This window comes from Fragaria vesca, linkage group LG6 (genome assembly GCF_000184155.1).
Source record: "Fragaria vesca subsp. vesca linkage group LG6, FraVesHawaii_1.0, whole genome shotgun sequence".
NCBI classification, from domain to species: domain Eukaryota; kingdom Viridiplantae; phylum Streptophyta; class Magnoliopsida; order Rosales; family Rosaceae; genus Fragaria; species Fragaria vesca.
In genome coordinates this window covers 25,421,370-25,438,403 of record NC_020496.1, presented here as the reverse complement: position 1 = coordinate 25,438,403, position 17,034 = coordinate 25,421,370, and the positions used below count along the sequence as shown (strand labels likewise).

General features: G+C 36.0%; 1 protein-coding gene and 1 non-coding gene across 3 annotated transcripts; one reads left to right on the top strand and one right to left on the bottom strand.

The window, feature by feature from the left end:
• Window positions 1-5,038: 5,038 nt before the first annotated feature.
• Window positions 5,039-11,753, top strand: LOC101300367 (protein STRUBBELIG-RECEPTOR FAMILY 6-like). The gene is made up of 16 exons (XM_004303725.1): window positions 5,039-5,172; window positions 6,543-6,675; window positions 6,778-6,849; window positions 6,940-7,005; window positions 7,111-7,182; window positions 7,279-7,350; window positions 7,784-7,855; window positions 7,939-8,004; window positions 8,102-8,164; window positions 8,249-8,553; window positions 8,958-9,241; window positions 9,670-9,941; window positions 10,189-10,321; window positions 10,718-10,854; window positions 10,951-11,107; window positions 11,203-11,753. Exons 1-16 carry the CDS (start codon window positions 5,076-5,078, stop codon window positions 11,353-11,355), a joined length of 2,154 nt encoding a protein of 717 aa, XP_004303773.1. The 5' UTR covers window positions 5,039-5,075; the 3' UTR covers window positions 11,356-11,753.
• A 917-nt stretch (window positions 11,754-12,670) lies between these two features.
• On the bottom strand, window positions 12,671-16,929 carry LOC101299976. Of its 2 annotated transcripts, XR_185000.1 has the most exons (5): window positions 16,699-16,929; window positions 15,748-15,846; window positions 15,505-15,584; window positions 13,532-13,742; window positions 12,671-13,165 (listed from the first exon to the last, which is right to left on the bottom strand). It is a non-coding gene; the product is annotated as an uncharacterized LOC101299976 (transcript). The 2 variants fall into 2 exon arrangements; XR_185001.1 differs by lacking the exons at window positions 15,505-15,584; window positions 15,748-15,846; window positions 16,699-16,929 and adding an exon at window positions 14,638-15,390.
• Between the last annotated feature and the right edge of the window lie 105 nt (window positions 16,930-17,034).

The following is a 17,034-nucleotide window of genomic DNA, read 5'->3' as shown; positions in this document are numbered from 1 at the left end:
CGTACTATACTATATATATATATATATATATATATATATATATATATATATATATATATGTAGTATGTAGAAGCTGACAATAACCCAAGTTATAGCAAAGAAATTGACAATACCAGTAACCCAGTCGGTCGAATGGAGCTGAGTCAAGTAAAGCGACACCGACCACCGACAGGAGTGATTGGAGGAGGAGGCCAACATCACATTTCATATGTCATGTGAGTGTGAGTGAGTGGTGTCTCCATGCAAAGGCTTGGACTTTCTGCTGTTGATTACGTAAAACCCACACAAAGACGTATATATTCTCCAACTCCCCCATTTCTTTCTCGTTGATTAATTAGTACCCTATATCTTTAGTCGATCGTCACACATTAGTATGATCGATGAATCTGATTAGTGGATTATTAATGAAAGGGATAGTGACTAATTACTGAGTTATGGTAATACCAGAATGTGTCAAACAGAAGCAGACAGCTGCAGGCAAAGAGTCGACACATGCTCCACCAGTAACACACACAACTCTCCTCCTTCGTCATTCTTTATGCTTGTCTTTATTTCCTATAATTATGTAAGAAATGCTTGCCACGATTTTGATTAGTAGTTTAATACTCGTAGATTCTGATTAAGATATTGCAAACCCTAGCTAGCTACCCTCTTGAAGACAAAGTCAAATTAATATATCTGTGCTCGCAATTAGCTATATAAGGTTTATGACGAAAGCCTTTCCTTGGAGAAATTAATGTCTAATTGACTAATTCACATAATGAGACATATAAGGTTGACATACAATGTTGTAAAATACATGGAAGGTTGTCTGTCTCTCTCGATTGTCAATAACAATATTTAGCAAATATATATATTTTTTGAACATAGTTAAGAAATACATTGTGATTCATGAATGTTATGCTATAAGTTTGAACAAGGATTATTCACGAGGGTTATACGAAAACAATAGTTCATGTATCACGTATTTTGTTGAGTTTGAGAGTTCATGTATCATTCTCATAGTCCCTCATGTCTCATCTAGACATAGACATTTTTGGTGCAAAAGACTCTTCAAATAAATGTCATGAGTATATATCAAGAAATTAAATATGACATATATGTATAGAGACGTGACACCTTTAGAGCATTTTTAGTATTGTTAGCCATTTTGCAGTTAAATTTTAGCTAAAATAGCTAAAAATTCATTTTGGCTAGCCACTTTAGAAATACAACTACACTAGTACTCTTTATTTCAACTAAAGCTTGATTTATATTATTGATTAAATAGAAAAATTAATTTAATGTGTTTTAATATTACCTAAAATGACTTAAAATGAATACATTGAATTAACATAAATTATAGATAGTCTCATCTCGCTAGCTAAATATATATAGTTAAAAGTTAGGAAAAAATTCAGTTTACTACCCTGAACTTTAGGTTTAAAATCAGTTTGATACCTCATCTTTTTTTTAATCAGTTTCATACCTAAACTTTCAAAATGACATCAATCTCAACTAAAATGACTAAAATAGCCCTGGTTAATCTTTTTACCATCTCTCTCTCTTTCCCTACCTCCAAATCCACCACATGGCCTGCGCCGGCATCCACCCCTACCACTAGCAATGGGCCCCGACGGCAGCCCCTCCTCCTCCCTCGGCCGTTGCGACGGCGCTGCCAGAGAGAGAGGGTAAAATGATTAACTAGGGCTATTTTAGTCATTTTGGTCGAGATTGATGTCATTTTGAAAGTTTAGGTATGAAACTGATTAAGAAAAAAGATGAGGTATCAAACTGATTTTAGATATAAAGTTCAGGGTAGTAAACTGAAATTAACTCTAAAAGTTAAAATGGCTAATCACTTACTAGTCTGTTGGAGCTGATAAAATTGATAATAAAAAACTAAACTCACTCTTTAAAATGACTAAGGAACCAATATTGAGAGTCTGCTAAAAATGCTCTTATAACTTTGTAATATAATTTTTATTGGTAAAGTGATATCCACCTAATAACATTGTCCTTTTTGCTTGTACGTTTCTTGAAGGAACAAACAATGCTTATATTAATTAAGGGGAAGAGTAAATTGAAACCTAGTGAAAAGTAGACACAATAATATGGTTAGTGAAAAGTAGACCTAGTGAACACATCGTAGTGAGAAAAGAGTCAAAAGACATCGCAGTAAGAAATTCAAAGGAAATCAAGCAGCAATATGATCAGAGTGAAAAGAATTCTGATCTCTATCGATATCCTCGATTTTTTTAAGTAGCACACTACATTAATTGACACCCTTAACTTACAAAGGCATCTTGAAAATAGTTTTGATCACTTCATTCCACACAATTTTACTATGTCCTCGTTTCGGTTCCTTAAGATTACTTTAAGATTACATATGAAAATGGTATATGTTTTTCCTGTATCTGGATCCATTACGATTTGCGCCTGCCTTTATAGTTTTTACAGTTAGATACAAAATCATGAACATCATAAAACGAAAGCAATCAAGATGAAGGAAGTGAATTATAACTCCTTATAACTATGTGACTCTATAATTATATCACAATCATATACATATATATGTTGCAAATGAAAGATTATCATACGTCTATGTTAGGTCGGGTTTGGTTAATCGTTACCAAACCAAATCTTTGGATATTTAGAAATCAGTTTTTTGCAATCATGCCAGAAGACCAAATCATATGTTGTCATGTTTTACTCATAATTAATTTGAAACGATCATTGAAGGAAAAAGAAGAGATTCTTGAGATAATGACTTAACTCATAATCATATATATGTTGTTTGTTTCATTTCACCTCACCTAAATCCACATATAATTGGACCACGTTGTGTCGTTGTGAAGAGAAAAAATTGAGAGACGAAGTAGAGTTTATACTTGATCTCTACTTGCTACTTTTCTCGTAAAGCTAGATGCAATTTAAATGTAATTGGTTATTTGGGAGAATCCGGATGTGAGGTTGAGTCTCTAGCTAGGCTGGGTTCCAAATCCTATTATATAAAAAAATAAAAACAAACTAGATGCAATTTCCTCACTCCAAATATAGTTAATTAACAAATATAAATCATCATAAAAAAGAACAATTATAGGATTTTTTTAAAAAAAAGAACAATTATAGTAAAGAAGCAGACTTACGTAATTTAGAGAATCTTGTTTGAAACTCAAAATTAATATTATGCAACAAATAATATCAACTTGTAGTTTAATTAATCGAAGCGGATTCTACGTACCAGGATGCACTTGCACCATTAATGTGCAAGTCCTTAAATTGCCGTATGCGAAGATCGAATGAAGACTACAGACCTTAAATTCCTTCATTTCATTTCATTTTTAATCTAATCAAATTAAGCGCCCATAATAAGAATACATCTTATTCGACCTCAGGTCCTTACCTCCTGTTTTGGAAACACTTAAGACTATTTTTTTGAGTTTCAATTTTGTTAACGGTATTAGAATCCATGTATGATAATGCGAAGTGGATGACCGAATCAAAATATTGCACATTAGTTGCTCGGTTCACTTGCACCTTGATGCGTAGAAGAATTTTCGATGTATCATAATATTTCGTTGTGGCAAAAACATATTTTTTAATTAAGGCGTGACGAATAATCATCGTTTTTGGTTAAATTTGTCATTTCCAATATGGTATCACATTAGATAAATTTTCAATATGCTTCGATTAGGGTGCAATCAAGTAAAAATGCACATATGCATTATATATAATATTACATTGTTGGTGTTAAAAACATACTTCTCTAATTAAGATATAACAAGTAATTATCATTCATTTAGCGGTTACTTTCACATGTAATCATCGTCGCCATAATCAAGTAATCAACTATAAAAATCACATGTCATTAGCCAATTACAGGCTAACCTTGAGCTAATTAGACATATGCATGTCCCTTGGATAATAACAACTCATAACGAATAGGCGTTGGGCCTCTGCATCTGGTCGGAGACTCCCCCACCGTCTCTCACTATGGTTTTGAGAAATGATGGGCTTCCATGCCCTCATGATGTTGTAATTTAGAGGAAGCATTATGTTTCGTACTGTCTTTTTTTTTAGCTATGTTATCTCCTCTCACTACCATTGTCTGGTTTGTGCCGGAGAACATATGCTTTTTACTGTTGTGATTTATCGTTTGGGCTTTTGCCTCCTTAATGAATTATTCAGCTTGTAAAAAAAAAAAAAACAACTCATAACGAATGATAGAATCGTAGATCAGATTCAAAGCACAAAGAAGAGAAATAAAAAGTGAAGTAAAAGAGAGGTGATGATAGTAAAAAACATAAGCACGGGTGTGACGTTGACTAATTCACTCACACAGTTCAATCCAACGTTGGCAAACTTGCCACCGTTTCCTCCTTTGATTGCGACACCTACGTTCAAATCCAAGACCAAATCCACCAGTAAAATACTTGTTTTAACTCCCAAAATGACACAACAAACTCACAGACACAGATTTCTGAAACATAACTAGAAGAAAAGATCTCTTCTTTACGTAAATCCCGTGATTCTGAAGCTGAGAAAGTTAACCATTTTTGGTAACAAATTCCAGAGTAAATCTCTCCATGGATTTTCCTATTTGCTTTAATGGTGTTTAAAGCCAAAGCTAACGGGACCAACAAACACAGCCATGATCACTCATTGACTATACAAAACTCCAAAGCGTGTGAAGCTGTTGAAACGTTGAAAGCTATAGCCTTCCTGTTCAGTATTTTGAGATTGGATTTCAGGAAAAGATTGAAAATTTAGTCCCAGACATATTATTATGTATATAGAGATGAGTTGTGTATGTATTGATTGATGTACACATACACACCAACCAAGTACCTCTACCTAGAAAGAGAGGAGAGTATAAAAACAATAGCTTTATTTCTGTGGCTTTGGATTCTTCTGGCAAATCGTGCCTGCCAGCTTTACTTGGGCATGGTGGCTACTGAGGATTAAAATATAATCTAATCTGTTTGGGAAACAAAATCAATTTCCACCAAAAAAGGCCCAAGCTTTGATTAGCTTATTGAGTTGTTTGGGTAGAGTTGAGAAGAGGGGTAGAGTGAGGTTTGAGAGAAAGAGAGATGGTGGGGAGCTGGAAGTGGGTTTTGGTTGTGGTGAGCTTGTGCATTTGGGGATGGAGTCCCATTTCAATTAATGCTGATACAGATCCATCAGATGGTTAGTGCTTTACCCAACTCCCTCTAGTCTCTCTATTTGTTGCTGTTTGTTTGGATTAAGATGAGTTTTCTGTGCTTCTGATGAGTTAATCTATGTCTGCATTTTTTTTTTAGTGTTTTTTATGGGTTGGTTTGGTTTTTCTCATTGGTGTGCGCATTGTGGATTTTGCCTTCTTTAGTGTTGTTGAAGTGGGTTTTGAGCTGCTTCTGGGGAGCAGATTTGTGTTCATATTGTTGGTTTGAGTTGTTGTGCATCTGGTTTGTTATTAAAGTTGCTAACTTGACATATTTTATTTTCTATTTGTAAATAAAATTCTGGGTTTTGATGAGATTGCTCTTGAGCAGTCATGTAATTCACGCTTCAGAATAAAAGAGTAAATTGAGTCTTCTGCTTAAGCAAAGCCATAATTAGCTGCCCCTTTATGATTATCATTGGCACTTCATCGAAAAGCCATTGCAATTGCTACTTTTTGATCATTAAAAATTCGTACTTTGGTTCAATTTGGTAACTGAAACTACTAAGTGATTTCAAAAGCATGTGAAAACTGAAAAGCACGATTCTAAGTCCAGGGGTTTAATGTCTCTGTATGTGTGGCTAACATATTCAGCCTGATTTAGACGTGATTGTACAGCTTCTAATTTTCACTTGAGGTTCATCAATTTGTAAACGTGACACTTTGGTCCACTCAGCAATGGTGTGTGACAAAAGTTGTCATGATAAACTACTTATTGCAACATGAACATGAGATTAAAGTCTGCTTCTCTTAAAGGAGAAGCTTCCTTGTGAATCATCATACAGCTCTTCAGCATTTATGTTTGTTTAGATTTGGAAATGCAGTAGCTTTAGTATAGTCTTCGTATATACTCGTCTAGAGAGGATGCCATACAACCTGCTAATGACAAGAACTTTTGCGACCCAGTAGTTCCTTGACATGAAAAAAGAAGAAATTTATCATGCGATTCTGTAGGTCTACAGTGCTAAGTTAATGAATAACATGTTTACGTTTGAGAAAGATTGACACGTTAATTTGTAACATGTTTGTGTTGACCTAATAGATTAAAACTGTACTTGCGTCTCAACCAAAAACGAGCTCTGGACACCATTCCAAATTGCCAATTTTGATTGAAATCTCTCAGATGCTATCAATGGGTTGGCATGCTCATATCATTGACTTTGACCAGTTCAATCTCGTTAGCATTTTAGCTGCTATGTTTCTTTGTTAGCTAGCTCCAGATGCTTAGGAGATTTGATAAAGCTCATCTTATCTGATTTGCTACATATTCAATCTGCATCCTGAGGCAACTGGTTTTATTCAAGTTTCATTCTTCATTGCTTCTACTGATTGCTTCTGTTGCATTTAATCTGTACAGTTTCTGCTCTGACGGTGATGTATAGTAGCTTAAATTCCCCATCTCAGCTAACCCAATGGAGTGCAAGTAGTGGCGATCCATGTGGTCAGTCTTGGAAAGGTGTTAAATGTACACGCTCACGAGTAACAGAGATGTAAATATCTACTTAATCGTTTGCATGAATAATCTTTTGTCTCCTTTGAATGAGGGAGTGCTGATTTCTGATACCAATTCCGTCATTTCTTTTTATTATCAGTGATTTATCAGGTCTTGGACTTTCTGGATCATTTGGGTATAACCTTCAAAGCTTGACCGCATTAACCAACCTGTAAGATCAATTTTCACATATATGTAGTTGATCAATTCCTTACTGTGTAATTTTGATCTCTTCATCTGAGCACTTGACAAATTTTTGCAGAGACATGAGCAATAATAATCTTGCAGGTGGTATACCTTATAATCTTCCTCCAAACCTGACGCGATTGTATGTTTCCTCAACCCAATAGTCTTTCGTTCTTTATTTTTTTTGCTATTGATTTTATATATTTTTTAAGTAGTGTTTTTACAAAAAATTTTCTTTTGTATGCAGAAACCTTGGCGGTAATCAATTCACACAAGGCATCCCTTATTCTGTCTCTATGATGACTTCTCTTAAATACTTGTAAGAATATGGTTATTTACTTATATATAATTTCTCTTTCACAACTTATCAGAAAAGCTTAAGCTCAACCATTTTCATTTTCTTTTGGGACTGCAGAAATATCAGTCACAATCAGCTTCAGAATACACTGGATGATGTGTTTGGAAAGCTCTCTTCCCTTACCACACTGTGAGATCTCCTTCCACTCTTGATCTGAATAAGCTGTAGCTGATATTGCTATTAATTTCCTTCAAGTGTGCACAGTAGTCATTATCCTTGCCTCAAAAAGGGATACAAAGAAAAGAAAAGATATAATCTTATTAGTGATTCCATATTCTAAAAGAAAAAATCAATACTTTTAGAGATTGCAAAGTAGTCATTACCTTTTTCTCAAAAATAGATAAATATGAAAGAAAATATATAATGTTATTAGTGATTCCATATTCTAAATGAAAACAAATTAATACTTTATTTGAAATTCTAGTTTTAGCTTTATTTGAATTATGTTTTGCTAGAATCCATCTGCAGATGTCAATCATTACCTTAGATGCTGGGTGCCATAATGCTCATAAAATAAATTAATACTCGAAATAGTGATGATGTCTTGTATTCTTTGCTTCAGGGATCTCTCTTTCAATACTATGCCAGGCAGCCTCCCCGAGAGTTTTAGCTCCCTTTCAAGTCTAAAGACACTGTAAGTAATGAAAATTTTTACTTGTGGTATTATTTTCTAGTTTATAGACTCTGACTCTTTCCTGGAATAATTTTTTCATCCAGGGATTTGCAGAACAACCAGTTAACAGGGACTATTGATGTCCTAGCCAATCTCCCCCTTGAAAATCTGTGAGATATACATCCTACTTAGCAGGATTTTCATTGTGTCCTCCTGCCTTTTCCCCAAAAGTATTCTTTACAGTCATTTTTTTTTCCTGTTTCTTAGGAATATCGAGAATAATCATTTCACTGGCTGGGTTCCAGAACCGTTGAAAAACATCAACCTGAAGTAAGCGTTTTATTCGTAGCTACTGTTGCTTCGATTCTTCGGAGAATTTGTTCACAAATATTATCCTACAAAATCTCATGACAGGAAGGACGGAAACACATGGAACTCTGGTCCTGCACCCCCACCGCCACCTGGTACCCCTCCAGCCAAGAACAACGGAAATCGCACACCTGGCAGCAATGGTACACCATCAAAAAATGGTGCCAGTGAAGGTGGTAAAAAATCTGGAATAGGGGCTGGTGGTATAGCAGGAATAGTGATATCTATTTTTGTTGTTACGGGGATTATAGCATTCTTTCTGATAAAGAGAAGATCAAAGAAGTCATCTTCCGATATAGAAAAGATTGATATTCAGCCCTTTGCGCCCCTTCCTTCAAATGAAGTAAAAGGTACCCATATTGTTTCCTGACATTGGAATTTGCATCATCAGAAATTACCTAAATTTCAATTGGTTTGCTCTTCATGTACCTTAGAATCTTAGATATCTCTATGATCAAATACTAGTTTAACTTACCTTTGTGAGACTTGGCTTTCATTATTTTAATTGTTTTGGTGCTGTGGATTCAGCTTATTGAAACTGTTTTTTATTGAATTTGATTGTGAAAATTTTCCATTGGCTTTACATAATCTATTTTTCAAGTACCCTTGATGAGACCAACTTTTAATTGCTTTGATGATACTGATGTCAAAATGGTGTTAAAAGTTAGAAACACTCAATTATGTCTTCTCATATTTCATTATTAAATAATTTTTCACATATATTTACTGCTTTCTCTATGGCTCTCTGATGCAGAAATGAAGTCTGTAGAACCCTCTGCCACAGTGGATTTGAAGACCTTTGATGCACCTGCCACAATAAATCTTAGACCCCCACCTGTTGATCGTCATAAGTCATTTGATGATGAGGAATTCTCAAAGAAGCCCATTGTTGTTAAGAAAACTGTCGCAGCTCCTATAAATGTGATCTCCTATTCAATAGCAGATCTGCAGATGGCTACTGGAAGCTTTAGTGTTGATAACCTGCTTGGTGAAGGGTCTTTTGGACGTGTTTACCGGGCTCAATTTGATGATGGGAAGGTATACTTCTTATTAATAGATTTATCTCCTGCCATATGAGGCTGCAGAAGTACATTTCATCTTTAGTTCTATGTTTCGTGAGTCGTGACTTCTGTCCCTTGAAATTGGTACGCTGAGCTAACAAGTTTACAACACAGATGTTCTTTCTCATTTTTCTTAATTTTCTGTTTGGTGATGATTGAGTTGCTTGCTGATCAGTAAGCTAAGTTCCAACTGGATAAGAGTAGGAGGCAGTTAGTTTTTCAATATTTCTTTTTTCACTCAATGTAGGGTGAAAAAAAAATCTTTCCATCTCTCTCGTGTACCTTGTCAATGAATGATATCGATTAAATATTACATGCCTATATGGTTGCTTACTTATTTAGTTTTATTGTTTTTTAGATTGTTCTAGTCATAAATGACATTAGTTTTGTTAAACTATATTGCAGGTTCTTGCCGTTAAGAAAATAGATTCATCTGTCCTTCCAAGTGAATCTTCTGAGGATTTCACAGAGATCGTTTCAAACATCTCCCATTTGCATCACGCAAATGTAACGGAGCTGGTGGGTTACTGTTCGGAGCATGGACAGCACCTGCTAGTCTATGAGTTCCATAAAAATGGTTCGTTGCATGATTTCTTGCATCTTTCAGATGAATACACCAAGCCATTGACATGGAATTCCCGGGTTAAGATTGCTTTGGGGACTGCACGAGCACTAGAGTAAGATTTGTTTTCTCATGAATTGAGTTGGTTGATAAATGGGAGAAATTGGAACCTTCGGCATGAAACTTTATATTTTCCTTTATTAATTTCTATACTGCTTAAACATGAAGTCGTATAATTCGGATTAAGACCTTGTTTCTGTAAAAAATTCTAGCCTATGATATAAGAAATATCATTGGGGCCTTAATCTTTACATAAAATGTTTTGCAAATGTTCTATTTAGTACTCACTCTGGTATTTTTAGGTACTTGCATGAAGTTTGCTCACCATCAATTATCCACAAAAACATAAAGTCAAGCAACATATTGCTGGATGTGGAGCTCAACCCTCATCTTTCAGACTCCGGCCTTGCAAGCTCTATCCCCAATGCTGATCAGGTAATTGAGTTCTTTTCTTTTCTTTACTTGTATATGATACAAGCGCTATCTCCTTTTGCTGCTGGAGACATTGTATATTATTATCATTAGTAATTATCAGCATCTGGCAACACCAAGCCAACTCAGATCCACCAGTGTCGGAAATCAGGGGTTGTATAGTTGAACTAGAATGATCTAAAGTACTATATTTGTCTGATTTCGTGATTTTGCAGATAAGTTGGTTTTCCTATGTTTTTCTTGGTACATTCATATGTAGAACTCCATGGTTCAAAGTACCATTATGTGATTTTTCAAAACACACATCATATCTCTAACAAATGCTGTGCCAGACATTGTGAATTTGCTGCTGATAGTTGATTGTGTAAATTGCTAATATTTTAAATTTGAAACATGCAGGCATTGGACCACAATGCAGGATCTGGGTACAGTGCACCTGAAGTTGCAATGTCTGGTCAATATACCCTAAAGAGTGATGTCTACAGTTTTGGAGTGGTTATGCTGGAGCTTATTAGTGGGCGCAAACCATTTGATAGGTAAAGTATTCACATGCCGGGGCTTATTATTGAGCTTATTGTGGCTATTATATAGAGGTTAATGAAACTAATTGTCATCTGAAAATTCCGTAACAGCTCAAAGTCTAGATCTGAACAGTCTTTGGTTCGATGGGCAACACCCCAACTCCATGATATCGATGCTCTTTCAAAAATGGTAGACCCAGCACTCAAGGGGCTGTATCCAGTTAAATCTTTGTCACGGTTTGCTGATGTGATTGCCCTATGTGTCCAGGTAATGTTACAGTTGAATTGTTATAGTAAACATGAAATTATTTTTTGAATATACTGAAGTGAAAATCTGACCCTTAACTTCCACCTTTTGTGCAGCCCGAGCCTGAGTTCCGACCACCAATGTCAGAAGTTGTTCAAGCATTGGTTCGGTTAGTGCAACGAGCCAACATGAGCAGGAGAACAGTTGGAAATGATCAAGGTGGATCGCAGAGAGGCGACAGCACTGATGCACAGGACGACATGTCTTAAAAGGCAAACTTGAAACGGCAACACAGATGCACAATGATGCCTTGCCTGAAGCAAAGAGTACATTTTGAGTTTATTCACCTTGGCTAAACCATATGCTAACGGGTCTCCATACATGGTATACCCGGTAGGATGTGTTTTGTTAATATTTACGTAGTTGAGGTAGTTCTTTCATTTTTTTTTTTTTCTTTTCAAAATTGAATTTGGTGCTGTTTAAGGCAGTTCGGAGTTTGTATCAAATTTTATTTTCCTATACATTAAACCAGTGCCCTATGCACTTTGTAAGGAAAGCTGAATATGTATTTCAGTTTTCAGTTCATCTGCCATGGACCCTTTGGTGCTCAACATATTTTCTTGTAGGTGTACAATATTCAAGTAAATAAATTATAATTTGAATTTCCAATGCGTTGTCCTCTCCTTTAAAATTATATCAGATCCTTTATATATATAAAATAAGACTAAAATAAAGATGATCCCTTGGCTAAGTTATTTTTGCAATAAGGCACCTCCTCGGCCATAGATCAATCTTCTACCCACTCTCGGCAGCAACATCATCATCTCATTCCTCTGCAAGTGACCGAGTATAAATACACAGAGTAGTTCTGTTGGTTCCTATAACGAGGTAAATTTCTTCTCTGAAATTAATGTATAGTTAATGGAAGAGTTAGAAAATTGGGATAGGTGAAAATTACAAGGAAGCTAGGTGGGCAGATGTGGTGTGAATGTCATATGTTTGGTGTACCATCGATCAGCCCACTATCTAGGGTTTGCATATTAAGGGGGTAATTAAGCTATCCCCTTTTGTAAAGGAAACACATCATTGAGAAGCCCATAGTTTTTCTTAGAGGTAAAGTGATGAGTTATTGAGTAACTATTTAAGTGCTGGCAATACATTTTATCTTACCAAGCATCAAATTTTATCTTACTGCAACGCTTTTAATCAAATTCATGTGGAGAGTGATAATTGCATCAAAACCGTCCGCGACAGAGATTAAAATCAGGAGGCTTAAGTGTTTAAAGTTTAAACACAGATAAAAAATAATAATAATAAATAAATAAACCTAGAATAAGAAGCCCAAATAGACGAGCCCATATTCCCTGCTAAAAACCTCAAACAGGGAAGTCTTCCATTCGCAAAAACCCAGCCGTCATTCCAAAGCTTTCAAATCTGTCAATTCAAGTTTCCAAATCTGTCAAATCCGGCCGTCATTCCTAAGCTTTCAATGACGATGGCCAAATTGATCCAACGAGTGGGAACCAAATGTCGTGATACCATTCTCATTCAGGTAATTCCTTTCTTGGTAGTTTTTAGATTCATTGTTTCCCTTTTTTATTGGTAGTTTGTATTATGCGTCATTAATTAGGGTTTTGGAGAACTAGGTAGCATGAAGATCAGAGGTCCTCTAAAATTTCACATCTACAATGAACTTCATAAGTCGTTAATTAGGGTTTTGGAGAACTAGGTAGCATAAAGATCAGAGGTCCTCTAAAATTTCACATCTACATTGGCTGGGCATGCTGTTGACTAAATCCAACACTGATGCTGCCAGTTTTAACTTCTATGGGATGTTGAACGCCATCATTAATCTTGCCTTTCCAATCCAATTTATACCACGACGTGCCCTGAAACTCGCCCTTTGCTTCCCATGGAATCTATGGAAACACCATTCATGTTCCACCTGATCAGTATCACATTCTTTTAAGGCTGCCAAATCCTATAAACCTCCAGGGAGATACCCTGGAACAGAATCCTGCCACGATATCTCAATGCCAGTGAATGTGTTTTAAAGGATCCATGAATGTTATACCGTCCCTGAAAATCATTACAACCCAAAAAAATCCATCAGATGTACTCTATAATGTTGTCAAGAAGTTTGTATTTGTTATGGTGACTGTATATATGTACAGATACTGTAATCTGATTCTTCTTCTTATCCTTATCTTGTTTAAGCATCATAGAATTCTAGGTTCTAGGATTCCTCTTACATTTCAAAACACCTAGTATAAGCTACTGTAATCTGATTATGGTGACTGTATATATATAACTGTAATCTGATTCTTCTTCTTATCCTAGTCTTGTTTAAGCATCATAGAATTCTAGGTTCTAGGATCATCATTAGCTAGTTTGATTCCTCTACACTAATCAAACAAAACCAAAGCTTTCCAGTGAGGAAATCACCTGTAAATGTCATAATTACGACCTTCAGCAAAAATCAAAGGCATATCTTCACAGAGGGTTCAAACAGCCGAAGATCTTTTGCTGCTTATCCTGCGCACCCTTGGAGGTGTTAACCGGCACAAATGAGATGGTGACACCCAAATGAGATAGAGTAACCCTTGGAGGTGTCAACCTGCACAAATGAGATAGAGTCACCCTTGGAGGTGTTAACCTGCACAAATGAGATAAGAGTAGTTAGGTCTCATCTTAGAAAGTGTGTGATGAACATGAAAAACTACTAGTTCTCTATCATCAGAGTCAAAGCAAGTAGAATGCAATATTGTTACTCGTCTAATAAAAACATAAGATCTATCCTTAATTTTGATCAACTCTTGTTATAAATTACTACTATATCTGTTCTTAATGGCTTAGTATTCCCAACCATGGGTATCCTGTCTTTCTTCTTTTGTTTCTAACCATACATACACATTAATATTTATGCATTTCAATACACTTGGATTTCAAATGCATGAAACACATATTGAAAATGCATTTCTGGTTTCTAAACATATTGAAAATAACTATCATGTCAAGAAGATAGTTAAAATCATGCATTTTTCAGGGTTCTAATAGTGTTTTACTATTGCAGACTAGGAAGTACAGCAAGGCTCCCAGGTTTGACTACCTTGGAACAGAGGCTGACTGGAGCGATTTCTATGAGAATCCTATTCATCGTCAGTCTGACAAAGATGATGTAAGTAACAGTATCTAAAGAACATTAATCCAATTCACAATTTGCATACTATTAATTCTGTGTTCTGTTGCTTTAGAGATGCATCTATTATGCAACAAAAGACAATATTGAAGCAGAATATTTAAGAGTGCATGGTGAGAAACACACAATCGACATGCAGCAATTTTATATCAAAGCAACAGAGGGGAAAGGAAAGAAAGAAAAGTTTGAAACTGTGACCGCCCTGCGCCATGCAAAAGAAGAGGGGCTTGTAACCCGATTTCATAGGGGGAAGAATGTAAGTATCTCACTTGTATTATAAACTAGATACTAAACTAAATAATTTAAAGATACAATCTAATCTGTTATTTCTGTTATTTTCAGGACATCATACCTGGATTCATCAAGATTCAGGCATATAAACAACTAAATGGGAGAAACAAAATTCTTCAGGCCTGTGAAGACCAGTCACTCATAGGAGAAATAGTAGCTATTGAGGAATTCAGGCGCCAATACAAAGGGGAGGTGTTCAGAGCTGAAGATGCTCTTGAGGAATTCAAGAGAGAATCCAGATTCTGGTGTCCTGAATGCAAGAAATTGAAGCAGAAGCCCTTCAACTGTCCAACCTGTGCAAGAGGGATGTATGAGCACTGCTTGGTCATTACTGGTTATGACGCGACAGGAGATGAAATTGATCATCATCTCACTGTCCGTAACAGCTGGGGAAAGAGTTGGGGGGAGCAAGGATATGGAAGGCTGCACCTCTGTGATACTGGAGACATGAAGAGACTGAGGGAACAGCTGAAGATGCAGGGGATACTAAATGTGGAGGCAAGAGCATGGAGAGTCACTGTATGAGGCTCATGTTTTACTGATGTGGTTACTGTGGTTTAAGACTAATGTAGTTGTTTTAGATTGATGTGGTTTAAGACTAATGTAGTTGTTTTAGATTGATGTGGTTTAAGACTAATGTAGTTTTAGACTGATGTGGTTTTAGACTCATGTGCTTTTAGACTGTTTTAGACTCATGTGGTTTCAGACTGATGTGGTGATGTGGTTTTAATCTGATTTGGTTGTTTTAGACAAGATGTGTTTACTTAGCATGTTACTTATAAAGCTCCTAAACACAAAAAGTAATATTCAGGAAGACATAGAGAACCTGACATACGAGTGATTACCAGTATATTTGAGAAGGAGATCTATACAGAGAGAGAGAGAGAGAGAGAGAGATCAAGAGTGTAAACATATGTACGCTGCGTGCCTGAAGATCCATATCATGGAGAAGAAGATGGAGGAACCAGGGCTGAAGCAATTGATCTTTACAAATCCGTGTGAGGGGTGCTGAAGAACATAAAAAAGAATAAGACAGAGACAGTGAACATATGTATGCTTCGTGCCTGATGATTCATGGGAGAACCAGGGCTGAAGCAAATTAATCTTTATAAATCTGTGTGAGATGTGCTGAAGAACATAAAAAGGAATAATACAGAGTAAACATACGTACCCTTTGTGCCTGACGATCCATCTCATAGAGAAGATGATGGGAGGACCAGGGCTGAGGGCAGATTGATCTTTACAAATCTGTGCGAGCCAATGAACAAGACTAATAGAGAGAGAGAGAGAGAGAGAGAGAGAGAGAGAGCTTGTGATTAGGGTAAACCTCTTTATATGAAAGAGAATAAGCTTGGTCTATGAGATTACAAAAGTATCCCTATAAGCCCGAAGAACACGCTGAACCACTGCCACGAAGATCTAACCTCGTTTTCCGTAAAGTAATCAATACTCTTGACCCAATCCATTTAATTATTTGTTGGCATAATAAATTTCAATATTTTTTAAGGAAAATAATTTCTTTTTTATAACATTATTAGGGAACATTGAGCATATTGGATTTCTCTTTACCCACCTGTCAATTCCCAATCAGAAATGCCAAAGGCAACAAACATTTTGAGGGAGAATCTTAGAAAAAAGATTCTTATTTTTTCTTTCATTGCACTGCTTCATCGAAAAAATGTGGTAATTACTTGTAACCAAAAAAAAGAAAAAATGTGGTAATTACTGATATAAGCTGGAATAAGAAACTTAGAAGAAAAAAAAAATCAAAACTACAGTACATGATTAATAATCATATGGGAAAATAAGATTGACAACTGTAAACTTTATTAACAATTCAAATATATTAACAATTCTTGAATGAGTTCATGAAATAAAAAAATTCAACTCACTCTCTACATCTTCTTAAACCATGGTACCTGTTCCAATAACATTAATCTAATCGCCATAGGTCCTAAACTTGGTTAATTGTCTCTCTTATATGAGAAAGAAACAAAGTTATCAATATTTGGTTCCATAATTTGTTTTGTACAATCTATGGAAGACTATTTAAACACGATTGGAGGATATTTCCTATCACTGATGAGATCAGAAAGAGAAGTCAATGGTTTTATTTTATTACCTGGGATTGGATTTCCCGTGAAGCGCATCGAGCTGCTCATGGAGTGGCTTCGCTTGCCAAATCGAGGTTGGGTCTTCACAGATGGGCTGCAACGCCACCACCATCTCTAGCTATGGTCCTGCGGAATGACGGCCTCCCTTGTCCGCCGGCGGTGTCGGAGTCGGAAGCGAGAGTTCCATATATTCATCCATGGCTGGTGTGAACTTTTGCTTTGAAACCATTTGGCTTCCTGGAAGTAATAAGCTGTGACTTGGATCTTTAAACTGAGAGAGAGAGAGAGAGAGAGAGAGAGAGAGAGACGAACCAAACAACGTTAAGTTAACTTAATTTAATTAT

Excerpts from the sequence above, each read along its gene's own strand:
- LOC101300367 (XM_004303725.1), top strand. The coding sequence starts at position 5,076 with ATGGTGGGGAGCTGGAAGTGGGTTTTGGTTGTGGTGAGCTTGTGCATT. Across the intron at positions 6,850-6,939 it reads TTGACCGCATTAACCAACCT|AGACATGAGCAATAATAATC; the intron begins GTAAGATCAATT and ends AAATTTTTGCAG. Across the intron at positions 9,942-10,188 it reads GGGACTGCACGAGCACTAGA|GTACTTGCATGAAGTTTGCT; the intron begins GTAAGATTTGTT and ends TGGTATTTTTAG.